General features: G+C 43.0%; 2 protein-coding genes across 3 annotated transcripts in view; both read right to left on the bottom strand.

Annotated features, from left to right (window-relative positions):
- The window catches only part of RSBN1 (round spermatid basic protein 1), a 40,836-nt gene extending 38,345 nt beyond the window's left edge, over positions 1 to 2,491 (bottom strand). The window contains exons 1-2 of the mRNA XM_029069645.2: positions 2,365 to 2,491; positions 227 to 278 (exon numbers count right to left, since the gene is read on the bottom strand). Of these exons, the coding sequence (XP_028925478.1) occupies positions 227 to 278; positions 2,365 to 2,491 (179 nt within the window). The remainder of the gene's footprint in view (positions 1 to 226; positions 279 to 2,364) is intronic.
- A 3,509-nt stretch (positions 2,492 to 6,000) lies between these two features.
- Positions 6,001 to 17,932, bottom strand: part of PTPN22 (protein tyrosine phosphatase non-receptor type 22) — a 62,920-nt gene continuing 50,988 nt past the window's right edge. For both annotated transcript variants that reach the window (XM_029069948.2, XM_029069949.2), the window contains exons 20-21: positions 8,418 to 8,495; positions 6,001 to 6,793 (exon numbers count right to left, since the gene is read on the bottom strand). In XM_029069948.2, the coding sequence (XP_028925781.1) occupies positions 6,729 to 6,793; positions 8,418 to 8,495 (143 nt within the window). In that variant the 3' untranslated portion in view covers positions 6,001 to 6,728. The remainder of the gene's footprint in view (positions 6,794 to 8,417; positions 8,496 to 17,932) is intronic.

Below are 17,932 nucleotides of genomic sequence, written 5' to 3'. Positions count from 1 at the left end.
GATCGAATGAATTAATTTATCTATTTTGGTGGTAGTGATGCCTGTCTACTTGTTTTGCTGTCTGTCTCCCCTTTTAGACCGTGAGCCCGCTGTTGGGCGAGAATTGTCTCTGTTGCCGAATTATACATTCCAAGTGCTTAGTCCAATGCTCTGCACAGAGTAAGTGTTCAGTAAATACGACTGAATGAATGGATGGATGAACGTTGCTTTTGTGGAAATTCCGAGCCTCGTACAGAAGCTAATGAGATAGGAGAGTCTCATCGTTTTGGAGAGGACATCTAGGAATAAAGATTTAAGTAAACTGAGAGTCAAAGCCAGAAACCAGAACTCTCGCTTTGAGCCAGGCTTATGCAAAGCCAATGACTTTTTTTTCTTCTATTCCCAGGAAATTGTATTTTTTTCCCAATTAAATTGTTCAATAGAAATGCCTGTTTTAGCCATAATCCCACACAGTGCTCTCCTGTCACCCTTCGATTCTCATATACATCGATCAATTAATGGCATTTTTGGAGCGCTGACTGCCAGCAAAGCTTTGCACTCAGCACTTGGGAGAGGACGACAGATGGAGGATTCACATTCCCTGTCCTTGAGGAGTCTCTAATCCAATGGATTTAGTGACGTTTGGAACGTGTAAGGGGCACAAGAGAGAGAAGGCCCAGGCCCACACCACCAGTGACCCCCTCCCGGCTGCGCCGGGACGGGAAGCCGATAACATCACATCATCTCCACTGACAACTAGGATCTCAAATTTCCACTTTCCCATTTTCACGGCCCTCTGGGTTGCTCTGCCAGATCAGTGATCCTTAGGGCAGTCATCCAGGCCTAGGCAGGGAACTAGCAGCTGTGTGGCAAAGCAAGGCTGGGACCACCGGCACTCCTGAACATCAGCTGTCAATTGTAGAGAGTTCCAGACTAATAAGGAGACAGAGGCCGGCTGCCCATCAAAACCTAACCTGGCAATCTCAAGGCAAAAAAAAAAATGCTCAAGTTGAATAAAAAAACCAACCACCAGCAATCTTTCCCTCTTTTGATGAATTGGAAAAGAGGCTGGAAACACAAGGGACACTTAAGATCTTGTTATTTTGAAACCGCCAAGCTCCACGCCAGCCCTGGCATGAAAACGAGATACCGAAGAAACGACAAAGTAAATTAATCCATCAGATTTAACAAGAGCCTACTGTGTATAGTATATAGTGTACTAACCAATCCATCGATAATATTTATCAAGTGCTTACTGTGTACAGAACTCAGTGCTAAGCGCTTGCATTGTACTAAGAATCTTGGAGAATACACGGTGAGTGGTAAGTACATAATAATGATGGTATTTATTAAGTGCTTACTATGTGCCAAGCACTGTTCTAAGCGCTGTCCTCGAATTTACAATCCATCTTAAGGGGACTGATGCTAAAGAAAGTTGCAGGTTGGAGGAAGAAATTAAAGGCATAAAATATAAACGTAAAGGTTACAGGGTGTTTTGAGTAATTAAAGCGTGACATGGCAGTCAAGAAGATATAAAGTGGGAAGTGAGAAATTAACCCGGGAGCAGTGTTTTCAGAAAGGCTTTGGAGATGGGGAGAGTTTTGATCTGTCGGCTGTGGAGGGAGTTCCAGGCAGGTGGATGGGTATGAGAAAAAGGTTGGCAGGAGGAGAGACAAGAACGAAGCTCAGAGAGTAGTTAGCTTGAGGGGAACTACAAGGGTGAGCTGGGGTGACGTGGAAGAAAAGAGCAGATAATAAGAAGGCAGAGAGATGATAAAGTGCTTTAAGGTCAATTCTCAGTAATTTCTGTTTGATACGCTCTATTCCATGGAAACTGCCCTCTCTAAGTTCACCAATGACCTACTTCTAGCCAAATCTAATGGCTTCTAATAATAATAATAATTATGATATTTGTTAAGCACTTACTATGTGCTGGGCACTGTACTAAGTGCTGGGATGGAAACAAGCAAATCAGGTTGGACACAATCCCTTCTCCCACGCAGGTCTCACAATCTCTATCCCCATTTTACAGGGAGGTAACTGAGGCACAGAGAAGTTAAATGACTCACCCGCTGTCACACAGCAGACAAGTGACGGAGCTGGCGTTAGAACCCATGACCTTGTGCGTCCCAGGCCCCCGTATGTGTGTGTATTATTATTATGGTATTTGTTAAGTGCTTCCTATGTGCCAGGCATGTTAGGAAAGCATATGCTAGTAGATAAGGAATAGATCGATAAAAATGTGATTTGCTTGCAGAAATACCCCTGTGTTCCTTGAATCTATTAGGCTAGTGTAACTCATTTTGGGTAAATCTCCAAATGCCAAAAGATCCAAATTTCAGTCCTGGGAAACTAACTGATTTGCCACTAGGACCTAGCTCATACCTTCCTGCAGATTCCCAAATTGCACCATTCTGGACTTCACCAGCATAATTAGTTGACTAGGCTTCCTTTTTATCGCTCCTTCCAACCCCTCAGGAAGAAACCCTGGCCCTGGCAAGAAGCTCGTCATCTATTGGCCTTGGAACTGCAGTAAGGGCCTAATATCAGAAGGAACTTTCCTCCCCCACTGCCCGACCCTCAAGATGAGATTGGGCAAAAGTAAGCAGTGTGCCCCTGGCCTTCCTCTTCCCCTCAAGCTGATAGACAGCAGCCTAGGGGGGCACCAAATGAGAAGAGAAAGGAGGAAGGGAAGGACAGAGAAAAGAAGAAGGGAGAGTGAGGGAGAAGAATAGGGAGGAAAATGGGGGGAGAAAGGGGGAAAAGAGAGGGCCAGGTAGTCCAGATTCCTTATGGAGATGGATGGTCTGGTATGAGGGAAGAATGAGACCTGCGATCCCGGCTCCCACTATTCTTCCAATTCCTCACAGGCCTCGCTGCCTCCAGCCTCTCCCTTTTCCAGTCTATATTTCCTTCTGGTGCCTGGATCATTTTTCTAAAATATTATTTTGTGCACGTTTTCCCACCCCTCAAAATTCTCCAATGGTTTGTACATTGCCTTGATTCTATTTAGTTGCCATTGTTTTTACGAGATGTTCTTCCCCTTGACTCTATTTATCGCCATTGTTCTTGTCTGTCCGTCTCCCCCGATTAGACTGTAAGCCCGTCAAACGGCAGGGACTGTCTCTATCTGTTGCCGACTTGTTCATTCCAAGCGCTTAGTACAGTGCTCTGCACATAGTAAGCGCTCAATAAATACCATTGAATGAATGAATGAATGAATGAAAGTTACCCAGTCCTGAACTGATATCAGCTCTAAGGCACTCAATCAGCTCTGTCCTCACTACTTATTTTCAATCAATCAATCGAGAAGCAGCAAGGCCTAGAGGAAAGAGCACAGACCTGTGAGTCGGAGGACCTAGGTTCTAATCCCGGCTCTGCCAATTGCTTGCTGAGTGACCTTGGACAAGTCACTTAACTTCTCTGTGCCTCCGTTTCCTCATCTGTAAAATGGGGATTAAATAAGTATTGTCTCTCCTATTTAGACTGTGAGCCCGATGCAAGACAAGGACTTTATCCAACCTAATTAATTTGTACCTACTCTAGTGCTTAGAACCATGTTTGACACTTTGTAAGGACTTAACAAATACCATTAAAAAAATGGTATTTATTGAGCACTCACTGTGTGCCGAGCACTGTACTAAATGCTTAGGAAAGTACAATACACCAGAGTCTATAGATGTGATCCCGGCCCATGAATGTATGGTCTACAATTACTCCTCTCCCAGTAATCTACAGTTTACACCCTTTTAAGTGCTTACTAATTATTATTATTATCATGGATTTCTTAAGCACTTACTATGTGTCAGGCACTGCACTAAGGACTGGAGTTGATGCAAGCAAATTGGGTTGGACAGAGTTCCTGTTCCGTGTGGGGCTCACAGTCTTAACCTCCATTTTACAGATGAGGTAACTGAGACATCGAGAAGGTAAGTGACTTACCCAAGGTCACACAGCAGACAAGTGGCAGAGCTGGGATTAGCACCTAGGTCCTCCGACTCACAGGTCTGTGCTCTTTCCTCTAGGCCTTGCTGCTTCTCGATTGATTGATTGAGGATAAGTAGTGGGGAAAGAGCTGATCGAGTGCCTGGAAGCTGCTATCAATTCAGGACTGGGTAACCACTGGAGAACTTTGAGGGGTGGGAAGACGTGCACAAAATAATGCTTTAGAAAAACGATCCAGGCATCAGAATGAAATATAGACTGGAAAGAGGAGAGGCTGGAGGCAGGGAGGACCCTGTTCCTCTGATTCCCAGGCTCATGCTCTTTCCACTAGACCACACTGCTCCTCTCAAGTTATTGTCTCATTTTTGTCTCTTTCACTGTGCCCACCCTCCTCCCTGGAACTCTCTCCCCACTTCACATTCAGTAGGCCACCAGTTTTCCCATTTTCAGTCAATCAAGCATTCATTTATTTTGAGAGTCTACTGTGTGTAGAGCACAATACTAAGCACTTGGGAAGTACAGTATAAAAAACACATTCCCTGCCCACAACGAGCTCACAGTTCTTCTAAAATTACATCACTACAAGGCCTTCCCTGGTTAATCTCTCACCTTCCCACACTTTTCCCTCTCCCTACCCACTCCCACTCCAGCACTTCCACGTCACCCAGATATTTTCATTACCCTATTTATTTTGTTAATGAGATGGACATCACCTTGATTCTATTATTTTGTTAATGAGATGTACATCACCTTGATTCTATTTATTTGCTATTGTTTTTGTCTGTCTCCCCCAGTTAGACTGTAAGCCCATCAAAGGGCAGGGACTGTATCTGTTACCCATTTGTACATTCCAAGCGCTTAGTAGAGTGCTCTGCACATAGTAAGCGCTCAATAAATACTATTGAATGAATACATGAATATTTGGGCATTCATTCCCCCAGCCCCAGAGTGCTTTACATCCTTACCATTGAACTCTGAGGCTTCTCCTTACCTGTGATTTATTTCAGTGTCCATCTATCCTGCTACATTATGGACTTCTTGAGGTCAGGGAGGTTGTCTAATTTACTGTACTCTCCCAAGCAGGTAGTACAGTGCTTTGCACAGAGTAAGCACCCCACGGATACCAACGATGGATTCCCCTATCACCACTTCAGTGCATCCCACTTCAGTCACTGGGTGAGTGATTAAGGAGTCAGTCACGCAGCCTTCAAACCATTTGGGAAATTGTCAAACTATGAACTCTGAAGACAGGAAAGTCACCCTGGAGAAACAATTTACTGAATGGTTTCTGAGGTTCTTTATTAGTCAGTCCTCTTATTATGGATGCTTTTGGTAATTTTGGAAGGATTGGACTTCTGCTATATGTTGGGTCCCTGCATTTTAGATTGTGTCTGCTAAATTTCATTGTGCTTTTCAAAGTGCTTAGTACAAGTTTCTGCACATTATAGTGCATTCAATAAATGATGGAAAATAATTAATAAAGAAAAATAGGGGGGAATGGAAAAGAACTGGAAGAGGGTCAGGGAGAGTGAGCTAAAGGGAGCAGTTACAAGGCACTGGGAAGAGAGGAACAGAAGGGAAGGAAAAGGAAGACCAGAGAGGGTGACAAAAGATAAGCGGAATAGGGCAAGTCAGAGGACAAGAGGGACAAAAAGACTAGAGTCTCAGGATGTGGAAAGGGAGAAATAAGTAAATAAGTACAGAGAGAGTAAATAAAAGCCGAGCCAGAAAGACCAAAAGAAGAGTTATGGGACATAGGATGAGTCTGAGAGGGGTGTAGAGGAGAATGACAGCAAGGTAATTACAGGAAGAGAAGAAAGGAAAGGGGGCAGAGGAGCAGACAGAAAAATCAGTGAACACACGGGAGTAAAGATTCATTTGTATGTCTATTAACAATAGTAAAATGGTTTCTCTGCTATTAGAGAAATGCTCTAGAGCTGACAATTCACCTAAAATAGTCCAGTTAGATTTAGGTCATCACAGGTTAAATAGCAAATTCCATTCTAGGGACAGAATGGGAAACTGGGAAACTACTATGAAAAAGATATTTCCTTGATCCATTCTCAAAGTCCAGTCTACATTTATTTATTTATTTCGGTCGCACTAGTCAGTTCATATTAAAATTCTCAGTTTATCTGATAATCAGATTAAATACCTTCAAAGTCAATTCAAGAAGATTTAGCATCACTCCGATTCTTTATTAAGAATAATCGTTTACTCTCTATCGCAAACTCTTTTCAAAATCATATTATAAGAAGAAATAGAAAGTCATTTTGTTATTTTATGTGCAAATATTCCCTGAAGAACTCTTGGGTATTTATTCTATTAGGTTCTCTGTTAATAGTCAATATTTTAGTCTGTTTAGCTATTTGACAGAATAGAAAATAAATATATAATAACATGAAAATGATCACATCATAATATTTAAATTGATATGATCCAACATCAACTATTATATAAATGTTAAATCTATCACATTCTAGCAAAGTGAAAAACAACATTTTTCCCCCAAGAATAAAAAAAAAATACTGTTTTCACATAAAATAGTCTTCATATGAACGCAAATGCTAAATTTTGTGGTTTCCAGTCTGATGTTAATGAATAGGAAGTGTTAAGCTGCCTGCCTCTATTGAACATTCCACTTTTAATTTAAAGTTATCCATCTCATCATCTTAGACCTTGACTGCTGTTTTGTTGATTATAGAACACACTCCTCACCACTATGGTGATTTTGTTTGGAGAAATACGTGCAGTTTATGGCAGCATCGTAACAAATATACTTTCTTATAAAAGTTCAAATTGTATTAAATATTCCAAGTTGGTGGAGGATTCCTTGGTCCTTTGGGTTTTGAGAAACGATTCGCAAAACCTAAGAGCAAAACATAAACAGTGAAATGATTATACTTATATTTATTCTTATATTCTCATACATTTTCATGATGAATTTTCATTCGACATGTTACAAGGTCAATGAATACAACAAAAACAAGATTATAAAAGATATACTCTGGATATTATAGAGAAGCAGCACGCCCTAGTGGAAAGAGCATGGGCCTGGGAGTCAAAGGACCTGGGTTCTAATCCTGCTCTGGCCCTTACCTGCTCTGTGACCTTGTGACTTAACTTCTCTGGGCCTCAGTTTCCTCATCTGGAAAGTGGGAATTCTATGCCTGTTCTCTCTCCTACTTCATCTATAAGACCAATGTGGGACCTAATTATCTTGTATCTACCAAGAAACTTAGTACGGTGCTTGGCACATAGTAAGGGCTTAACAAAGTACCAAAGTTATTATTTTAATAAACTTTTGAGAAAAAAAGACCACCAATAGTACTGCTGTGAGGTATTTTGAGGAGACTCCAAAGAAAAAAGAGTAGCCATTGGGTACCCATTAGTACCCAACAGTGCCACTGGGAGGTTTTTAATTTCAGAAAAATAATTGCTATCTTAAGATTTGCCAAATCAAGTGTCTCTCTCTTTCAGTCTCCTGTTTCTTTTATTGACCAATTCTTAATTGCAGATCTAACTGTTCACCACCCTGAAGTCGAAATTTTTTTTAACCTTGTTAGTTGATCTGTCCTAGGTTCAGGTTCCAGTGCATTTTACAATACTGATTAAAGATGGCACAGCGTGGCTTAATGGAAAGAGCTCAGGCTTGGGAGTCAGAGGACGTGGGCTCAAATCCCGCCTCTGCCACTTGTCTGCTGTGTGGCCTTGGGCAAGATCCTTAACTTCTCTGGGCCTCAATTACCTCATCTGTAAAATGGGGATTAAGACTGTGAGCTCCTTGCGGGACAGGGAGTGGGTTCAACCCAATTTGCTTGTATTCACCCCACTGCTTAGTACCATGCCTGGCTCATAGTAAATGCTTAACAAATATCACAATTATGTTTTTGCCTTTAGAGTTATCCTGCTCTTAGCCGTTTAGTTGTCCAGTCCATTTTTCATTTTCTAAGCTTTTTAGGCTAATCTAGAGTATTCAGTGATACTAAATGTAGCTGATAAAATAATTTACATTTTTTTCCAATTAACCCAAAGTATCATCATAAAATTATGGACTTACAACACACATGCAGTTAGGTGAGCAACTTAAAATATCAAATTTAATACAAACACATTTCATTTTCTACCATTTCATGAGTAAAAAAAGGAAGAGACAGCAGCAATTATACCATTCTTTCCAACTTTTTCCACTATGTAGTACTTTCGAGCTAGTTCTAATTTTGTTGTATGGCCAGAAAAACACATCGCTTGAACTTCTCTTCCTGCTCCATTCGTCTTAAACAGCCATTTTCCACAAGCAAGCCAGGCATCCACCTTTTATGGGACTTGGTTGCACAAAAAGTAATTTTGTAAACTACTAGGTCTTAAAAGAGGAAAGTTATGAGAAAAGATCTTAAATGTAAAGGGTCTGCCTCTGCCACTTGAAAGCAAATCCAAAAACTAATGCTTCAAATTCAATATATATGACCTAGATAAAAAAGAAGAAATCATACCAAAGTTCAGGAAGGAGCTGGTGAAGTTCAATTTTGAAGATTCTCTTGGTTTAACAGGTGGGGATGAGTTACAGATACCTGGAAATACATGAAAATATTTCAAGTAAAGAAAAGGAACAACAGTGATCCAGATTAACATGCTTAGGGCCAGAAAATCAGGAATTCATTCAATCGTATTTATTGAGCGCTTACTCTGTGCAGATCACTGTACTAAGCTCTTGGAAAGTACAATTTGGCAACAGATAGAGACATTCCCTACCCAACAACGGGAGTGATCTATAATTGTAAGATATATGTAATTCCTGACTAGTGACTGGTTAATTTATAAAGTCACAAATGAAGATACTGTTAGATATTCAAAACTTCTCTTCCACTTCCAAATGCTAACTGAGGGTGGGGTATCAAGAAGCCAATCTGTCATGTACAGCTTCACTTACCACCTCTACCTGGATGACTTCCAAATCTGCCTCTCTAATCGAGCAAGCAATCATTCAGTGGTATTTATTAAGCACTTACTATGTGCAGAGCATTATACTAAACACTTGGGAGAGTACAATCCAACAGACTTGGCAGACACGTTACCTGCCCCCTACAGACTCACCATCTAGAGGACAACTCTCCTGTAATAGCTAATCGGTAATATATAATCCTAATCTACAATATAAAGATATGTACATAAATGCCGTTGGGGCTGAGGGTGGGGCAAATATCAAATGCTCAAAGGTCACAGACACAAGTGTGACTGTACAGATCCACAGATCTCCAGCCCCAGACATTCTCCTACTGTGCAATTCTGCATTTCTTCTCGTCTCCAGGACATCACCGCTTGAATGCCATATTCGACCCTAACCTATCTGAAGCTCAACTTCTCACCTTTCTTCCTAATTTTCTCATTTCAGTCGGTCGCAACCCCACCCTCCTTGTTCCAGAAGCCCACAGAGTTGGTGTCATCCTTGATGTCTTCTGACTTCTTCCGCTCTCACACTGTTTAATCCTGCTGGTAATAACTACAACCCAAGTCCTAGCTCTTGTCATATCATGATGAGATTACTCTATCAGCCCCTTCCTTGGTCTGTCCATCTTCAAGCTCTCTTCCCTTCTGTCTACACTACTATAGGTCGTATGGGTGTGCACCTTGAAATGTCACTTGGCATCCTGATCTTCAGCCCTCGTCAACCTCCAGGTGCTGCCCATCTCTCTTAATATCAAGCTGTAAATCACAATTGGTTTTTTTACCAGCTCCCCCAACCTTATATTGTCAGTTCTTGTGATTTTATGCTCCTTGGGGACCAGGGGCCATGTCTATTTCTCACCCACGTGTTATTTCCTGCAGTTTCGGTGCTTTGCACACAATAGGTCCTTAATAATAATAGATATTAATAATAATAATGGCATTTGTTAAGTGCTTACTATGCGCAGAGCACTGTTCTAAACCCTGGGGAGGATACAGGGTGATCAGGTTGTCCCACGTGGGGCTCACAGTCTTAATCCCCATTTTACAGATGAGGTACCTGAGGCACAGAGATGTGAAGGGACTTGCCCAAAGTCACACAGCTGACAAGCAGCGGAGCAGGATTTGAACCCATGATCTCTGACTCCCAAGCCCATGCTCTTTCCACTGAGCCAAGCTGCTTCTCAAGAGATATTATTATAAACAATTCATACTGACTCTCTTTAACCAGCCCATATGAAGGAGCTTGGCCTAGTGGAAAGAACATGGGCCTGGGAATCAGAGGAGTTGGATTCTAATACTGCCACTCATTTGCTGGGTGACCTTGGGCAAATCACTTAACTTCTCTGAGCCTCAGTTCCCTCATCTGGAAAATGGGGATTCAACCCCTGTCTCCTTCCTACATAGTCTGTGAGCTCCATGTGAGCTCCATGTAGGACCTGATTATTTACCCCGGTGCTTAGTACAGTATTTGGCATATAAGAAGTGCTCACCAAATACCATTCTAATTCTCCTTTTTATTCCGATTTTTATGGACAGTTTGCCTGTTTCACTCCTCCCAAGTTTATCTTCTTCCTAAACCTTGCTCAGGACTTTTCTGCCTCCAACCCTTTGCTCACGCTATTCCCCCTGGCCTTGGAAGTCCATTCCAACTCGACTTTGCTGTCCCTTCTAAAAAAAGCCCTTCTAAAAAAAAAAAACCCAATAAACCTTACTTGATGATTTCACAGTACCTGAATTCCATTCACCCAGCAGTCACCCTTAAATGTTCTTATGCATTATCAGCTGTGTGACTTTGGGCAAGTCACTTAGCTTCTCTGTGCCTCAGTTACCTCATCTGGAAAATGGGGATTAAGACTATGATCCTCACGTGGGACAACCTGATTACCTTGTATCTGCCCAGTGCTTAGAACAATGCTTGGCACATAGTAAGCGCTTAACAAATATCAAATTATTATTATTATTTTATCCTGTCCCTAGCATTTTTATACATCCCTCTGCTCCTCCTCCCTTCCCCTCCCACCGTCTGCTCTTCCCCCTTCCCCTCCCCTCAGCACTGTGCTCATTTGTATATATTATTTATTACTCTATTTATTTTGTTAATGAGGTGTATATCTCCTTGAGTCTATTAATCTTGATGATGTTCTCTTGTTTTTGTTTTGTTCTGTTTTGTTTTGCTGTCTGTCTCCCCGTGTAGACTGTGAGCCCGTCATTGGGCAGGGATTGTCTCTATCTGTTGCCGAACTGTACATTCCAAGCACTTAGTACAGTGCTCTGCATATAGTAAGCGCTCAATAAATACTGTTGAATGAATGAATGAATTTATCTGCGTAAATTTCTGTGTTTTCAGTTATTGAATTATATTTGTACTACTATCTTTTATATCCTTGTCTTTTCACCCGCTTCTGCTTTATAAATCATTTTTTCCTGTCTCCCCCCATTAGATTTGACATTCCTTGAGGACATGGAATATGTGTCTTGCTTCTGGCCTACTCCCCTAAATGCTAAGCCCAGTGCTTTAATTAATGGTGGTATTTGTTAAGCGCTTACTATGTGCCAAGTACTGTTCTAAGTGCTGGGGGGGATACAAGGTGATCAGGTTGTCCCACGTGGGGCTCACAGTTTTTAATCCCCATTTACAGATGAGGTAACTGAGGCACAGAGAAGTGAAGTGACTGGCCCAAAGTCACACAGTTGGCAGGCGGTGGAGCTGGGATTAGAACCCACGACCTCTGATTCCCAAGCACAGACCCTTTCCACTGAGCCACTCTGCTTTGCAGTCAGTTGTCACTTAATAAATACCACTGACTGATCGATCATCACTGTACTAGTACCTCAGGGTTTCTGGTCAGAGTTGATTTGAAACCCTATTATCCTGACTCTAAATAAGCTATTTTAGCTTCATTGAAAGAGAGATTAGTTTTGTCATCCCGATAGACTGAAGACTAACGTTAAAGGTGAACTCCTAAGGTCTGAGCAATGAGAACCTCATTATTTAATATAAACCTAAGTACTTTACCCATGACACTGATTTTGCCTAGAAATCCTACTGAAACAGAGAGAGGGAAGGGAAGGGAGAAAGAGGCCAGTGATTCCTAGGTCTGCCGTGCTTAAGTTGACCTGTAAAATGAAGATCGTAATGCTTGCCTCCCGGTTGCCACAGATGAGATGGGTGGATTAGTGATGTAGTGAGACCTGATGGTAACTATGAGGTTCATAACCCTGGATGTGCCAGGGCAGACTGCCTCCATACCACTGTCCGAGCCCTCAGCAGGAAAGAGGCAGGGGGCTGGCTGCCTCCATCCCCAGCCTGGCTCTCCCGAAAGGATATTCCTGGCATCATGTAGGCCTGGAGAGAAACGCTCTGGGCATGTCACTCCCCTCCTTAAAAACCTCCAGTGGTTGCCTATCAACCTCTGCACTAAACAAAAACTTCTCACTCTGGGCCTCAAGGCTCTCAATCACCTTGCCCCCTCCTACCTCTCCTCCCTTCTGTCTTTCTACTGCCCACCCCGCATGCTCCGCTCCTCTGCCACTCACCTCCTCACCGTCCCCTGTTCTCACCTATCCCGCCGTCGACCCCTGGCCCACGTCCTACCACTGTCCTGGAATGCCCTCCCTCCTCACCTCTGCCAAACTAACTCTCTTCTCCTCTTCAAAGCCCTACTGAGAGCTCACCTCCTCCAAGAGGCCTTCCCAGACTGAACTTCCCCGTTTCCCTCTGCTCCCTCTGCTCTCTCTCTATTCCTCCTCCGCCCTCCGCTCCCTCTCCCTTTCCCCCCTTCACCTCCCCTCAGCTAAGCCCCCTTTCCCTCTCCTCCTCCCCCTCTCCCTTCCCCTCCCCTCAGCACTGTGCTCATTTGTATATATTTTTATTACCCTATTTATTTTGTTAATGAGGTGTACATCCCCTTGATTCTATTTATCGCGATTATGTTGTCTTGTTTTTGTCGGTCTGTCTCCCTCAATTAGACTGTAAGCCCATCATTGGGCAGGGATTGTCTCTATCTGTTGCCGAATTGTACATTCCAAGAGCTTAGTACAGTGCTCTGCATGTAGTAAGCGCTCAATAAATACTATTGAATGAATGAATTAATTAATGTTTTTTTCTGAGCTATTTTCAGTCTGTGGCATGTGATAGACTATAAGCTCCCCCTCTAGACAGTAAGCTCATTGTGAACAAGTCTACCAACTCTGTTATGCCGTACTTCCCCACGTGCTTAATACAGTGCTCTGCATGAGTAAACACTCAGTAAATACCACTGATTGGTTGACTGGTATAAAAACCATTCAGTTTTAGATTTTGTACATCGATCCACCTCTTTCTACTTGCGTTCTCTTCCTCTTAGGCCAGTTTAATTCTGTTTTCTATATTCATTCTTCCTTGGAAAATATCCATATCTTCTCCTCTGTTTGTCTTCCATAACTGAGTCAGCCTCTTTCAGTCTAACTGTTCTGATCCAGACCTTTTGACCCCAGAAAGTCTATCCTGCCTGGATAGGAGAGATATTTTTCCACCCATTTAATAGTAGAAGTGAAATTTATTAAGTGCTGACTTTATACAAAGCACTGTACTAAGTGTTGGGGAAAAATACATGAGTGAAAAGTAAACCTGATCCCTGGCCCTCATGGAAGGGTTTCACTATCTAAGAATAAGGGAGTGGAGAGGGAATGGGCAACTGACACATAAGGAAGAAAGAAACAATAAAAATTCAAAAAACTTTATGAAAGACAAGGACAATTACATGTATTACAAGAGGAACGCCCTCCCTCAGATCATAATTGTTCTACCCCACTTCAAAGCCTTCTTGAAGGCACACCTCCTCCAACCAACCTTCCCTATTTATGCCCTCCTATTCTCTTCTCCCACTCCCTTCTGCACTGCTCTTACTTGCTCCTTCATCCTCCCTCCCATCCCCACAGCACATATATATGTATATATATATATACACATATATGTAACTTTATATGTTTATATTAATTTCTGTCTTCCCATCTAGACTGTGAGCTTGCTGTGGGCAAGAATGTGTCTGTTGTTATATTGTACTCTCCCAAGCGCTTGGTACAGTGCTTTGCACACAGTAAGCATTCAATAAATGTGATCGAATGAATGAATGAATAGGGCATTCGTTCATTCAAAAATTTTTTTGTACTTCCTACTGTGGCCAAGGGTATTCATTCATTCATTCAATCGTATTTATTGAGTGCTTACTGTGTGCAGAGCACTGTACTAAGCGCTTGGAAAGAACAATTCGGCAGCAGATAGAGACAATCCCTACCCAACAACGGGCTCAGAATCTAGAAGGGCACTTTACTTTGCACGTGATAAAGTAGTACAGTAAAAGTTAAAGGCTTGGTCCTTACCTGAGAGGGACTTACAATCTAATGGGGGGGGGGGGGGAACAAGTCAATCGGTCAGTGGTATTTTTCGTGTGTTTACTATGTGCAGAGCACTGTATTCTGCAACTTGGGAGAGTACAATACAATGGAATTAATGGACGTGTTCCCTGACCAACGAGCTTACAGTCTAGAGGACAGAGAGGTTGTAGGCAAACAGGAAGAATAAGAGAAAAGGTATAGGCACAATAATTAACAGTAAGAGGATGGAAAAGTAAATACAGAACTGTGTGGTGATGTATTTGTAAGAGTTGGCTTGGCTGAGTGGGTGACAGGACCAGGATCGGTGGAAATTAGTTGGGGAATGCCACCTAGAGGAAGTTAGCTCTTCAGAAGGGCTTGGGACATGGGTAGGGAGATGGTCTGGTGGAATTGAAGGGAGAGGGAATTCCAGGCAGGGAAATGAGGAATGGAACAGAGATAGAAGGTCAAGATTGGGTTATAATAATAATAATAACTGTGTTATTTGTTAAGCACCGTCTATGTGCCGGGCACTGTCCTAAGCACTGGAATAGATGGTAATAATAATAATAATGATAGTATCTGTTAAGCCCTTACTATGTGCCAAGCACTGTTCTAAGCACTGGGGTAGATGCAAGGTTTAGACTGTGAGCCTGTCATTGGGCAAGGATTGTCTCTTTCTGTTGCCGAATTGTACATTCCAAGCGCTTAGTATAGTGCACTCCACACAGTAAGCGCTCAATAAATTCATTCATTCAATAGTATTTATTGAGTGCTTACTATGTGCAGAGCACTGTACTAAGCGCTTGGAATGTACAAATCGGTAACAGATAGAGACAGTCCCTGCCCTTTGACGGGCTTACAGTCTAATCGGGGGAGACGGACAGACAAGAACAATAGCGATAAATAGAATCAAGGGGATGAACATCTCATTAAAACAATAGCACTATAGAATGAATGAATGAAGGTTCTCTGGTTGTTCCACGTAGGGCTCACAGTCTTAATCCCCATTTTACAAATTAGGTAACTGAGGCACAGAGAAGTGAAGTGATTTGCCCAAAGTCATACAGCTGACAAGTGGCAGTGGTAGGATTAGAACCCACGACCTCAGACTCTCAAGCCCGTGCTCTTTCCACTAAGCCACGCTGCTTCCCCTAGTCATGCTACTTCCCCTAAGGTAATTGGTTGAACACAGTCCCTATCCCCCGTAGGGCTCACGGTTTTAATCCCCATTTTACAGATGAGGTAACTGAGGCTCAGAGAAGTGAAGTGACTTGCCCAAGGTCACACAGCAGACAAGTGGCAGAGCCGGGATTAGAACCCAGGTCCTTCTGACTCCCAGCCCCATGCTCTATCCAGTAGGCCATGCTTCTTCTTACAGTAAAAAGGTTAGTTAGAAGGAGTTGGCTGGTAGAGAACTTTGAAGTCTTTGGTTTGTAGGGAAACAGGCAGCCAATTGAGGTTTTTGAGGAATACAGTGACTCATTCTGAGAAACATTTTAAGAAGATGATGCTGAAAGAAAAATGTAGTATAGCCTGAAGAAGGGAGGAAGGCCAGAGACAGGGGATCTCTGATGAGACTGGTTGCAGTAGTCTAGGAGACAGATGCTTGAATTGGGGTTGTGGCTGTTTGTGTGGAAAGAAAGAGCAGGATCTGTGAAATACTGTAGAGAAAAAAAAGTGACTGGATTTAGTGATCGATTAAGAGAGGTTCAAAGACGGAAATGAATCAGAGATGAGAACAAGATTATGAGCTTCTGGGTGGACTAGTAGTCTGTGATGGGACGTTAAATGGAGAAGAGGGTTTAGAAAAGAAGACGAGGGGTTTAAACCGTCAGTAGGACATTCCCGTGGAGCTGTTCGTCAGGCAAGAGGGAATGAGAGATTACAAAGACGGTGGGAGGTCAGGGTTGGCGGGGCAGATTCGGGAGTCATCCGCATAAAGGTGATAGTCGGTCATTCAGTCATTCGTGTTTATTGAGTGCTTATTGTGTGCAGAGTACTGTACTGAAGCTCTTGGGACAGTGCAATATAACAATAAACAAACATATTCCCTGTAGCTAAAGCCATGTGAGGGGAAGTATTGTTGCTGAATTGTACTTTCCAAGCATTTAATACAGTGCTCTGCACACAATAAGCACTCAATAAATATGAATGAATGAATGAATGAAGAGCAACCTACAAGAGGAATACGGATTGCCAGGGTTAAGGGGTGGGAGGTGAAGGAAGCCAGAAAAGGAGTATGGAGAAGTTAGAGACGTTGGGAGAGAAAATGGTTAGTATTGTGTTGATGAAACCAAGGGGAGAGAGCATTTCTAGGAAAAAGGAGTGGACAGTAATGTTGAAGGCAGCTGAGAGACAGAAGAGGATTCGGACAAAGTGGAGTCCACTAGTTTTGGTAAGAGGAGCTCACTGGAGTCCTTGGTGACCACACTCTACTGCAGAGCGAAGGAGATGAAACCCAGATTGTAATAGGTCAAGAAGAGAGTTGGGCGAGAGGAAGTGAAGGCAGCTGGTAGTTACAGCCTATTGAAGGAATTTGGACAGGAATAGGAAGATAAATGAGCCACTAGAGAATGTAGTGGATCCAGAGAAAATTAATTTAGGATGGGAAAGACCTGAGCGTTTTTGAAAGCGGAGGGGACAGAGCCAGTGAGCAAGACATTGAAGATGAGGAGGTAGGGGAACCTAGTGGGAAGAGCACAGGATTAAATCAGGAGACCCAAATTCCAATCCTGATTGCCACTTGCCTGCTGTGTGACCCTTGGCAAGTCACTTAACTTCTCTCTGAGTTCTCCCTGAAAGTCCTGTGTGGGGTAGATACTGTGTTCATTCATTCATTCATTCACTCATTGAGTCGTATTTATTGAGCGCTTACTATGTGCAGAGTACTGTACCAAACACTTGGAATGTACAATTCAGCAACAGATAGAGACAATCCCTGCCCAGTAACGGACTCACAATCTAAATGGGGGAGACAGACAGCAAAGCCAAACATAACAAAACAAAACAAGTAGTCTGGCGTAGATATCATCAAGATAAATAGAATCATAGATATATGCACATCATTAACAAAATAAATAGAGTAATAAATAATATATACAAATATGCACAGTTCTGCGGGGAGGGGAAGGGGGAAGAGCAGAGGGCGGGAGAAGGGGGAATGGGGAGGGGAGGAGGAGAGAGGGAAAGGGGGCTCAATCTGGGAAGGCCTCCTGGAGGAGGTGAGCTCTCAGTAGGGCTTTGAAGAGAAGAGTTAGTTTGGTGGATGTGAGGAAGGAGGGGGTTACAGGACAGCGGTAGGACATGGGCCAGGGGTCGGCGGCGGAACAGGGCCAGGGGAGCGAAAGGGAGAACAGGGCCAGGGGAGTGAAAGGGGGAACATGGCCAGGGGAGCGAAAGGGGGAACGTGGGGAGGTGAATGGCAGAGGAGCGGAGCGTACCAGGTGGGCAGTAGAAAGAGAGAAGGGAGGTGAGGTAGGAGGGGCCCAGGTGATGGAGAGCCTTGAAGCCAAGAGTGAGGAGTTTTTGTTCGTGCGGCAGTTGATAGGCCACCACTGGAGGTTTTTGAGGAGGAAAGTGACATGGCCAGAGTATTTCTGTAGGAAGATGATCCGGGCAGTGGAATGAAGACTAGACTGGAGTGGGGAGAGGCAAGAGGAAGGGAGATCAGAGAAGAAGATGACACAATAATCCAGTCGGGATA

This window comes from Ornithorhynchus anatinus, chromosome 7, assembly GCF_004115215.2.
Source record: "Ornithorhynchus anatinus isolate Pmale09 chromosome 7, mOrnAna1.pri.v4, whole genome shotgun sequence".
In the NCBI taxonomy this organism is placed as follows: domain Eukaryota; kingdom Metazoa; phylum Chordata; class Mammalia; order Monotremata; family Ornithorhynchidae; genus Ornithorhynchus; species Ornithorhynchus anatinus.
The sequence above is the reverse complement of the archived record's forward strand: the minus strand, read 5'-3'. Positions and strand labels throughout refer to the sequence as shown.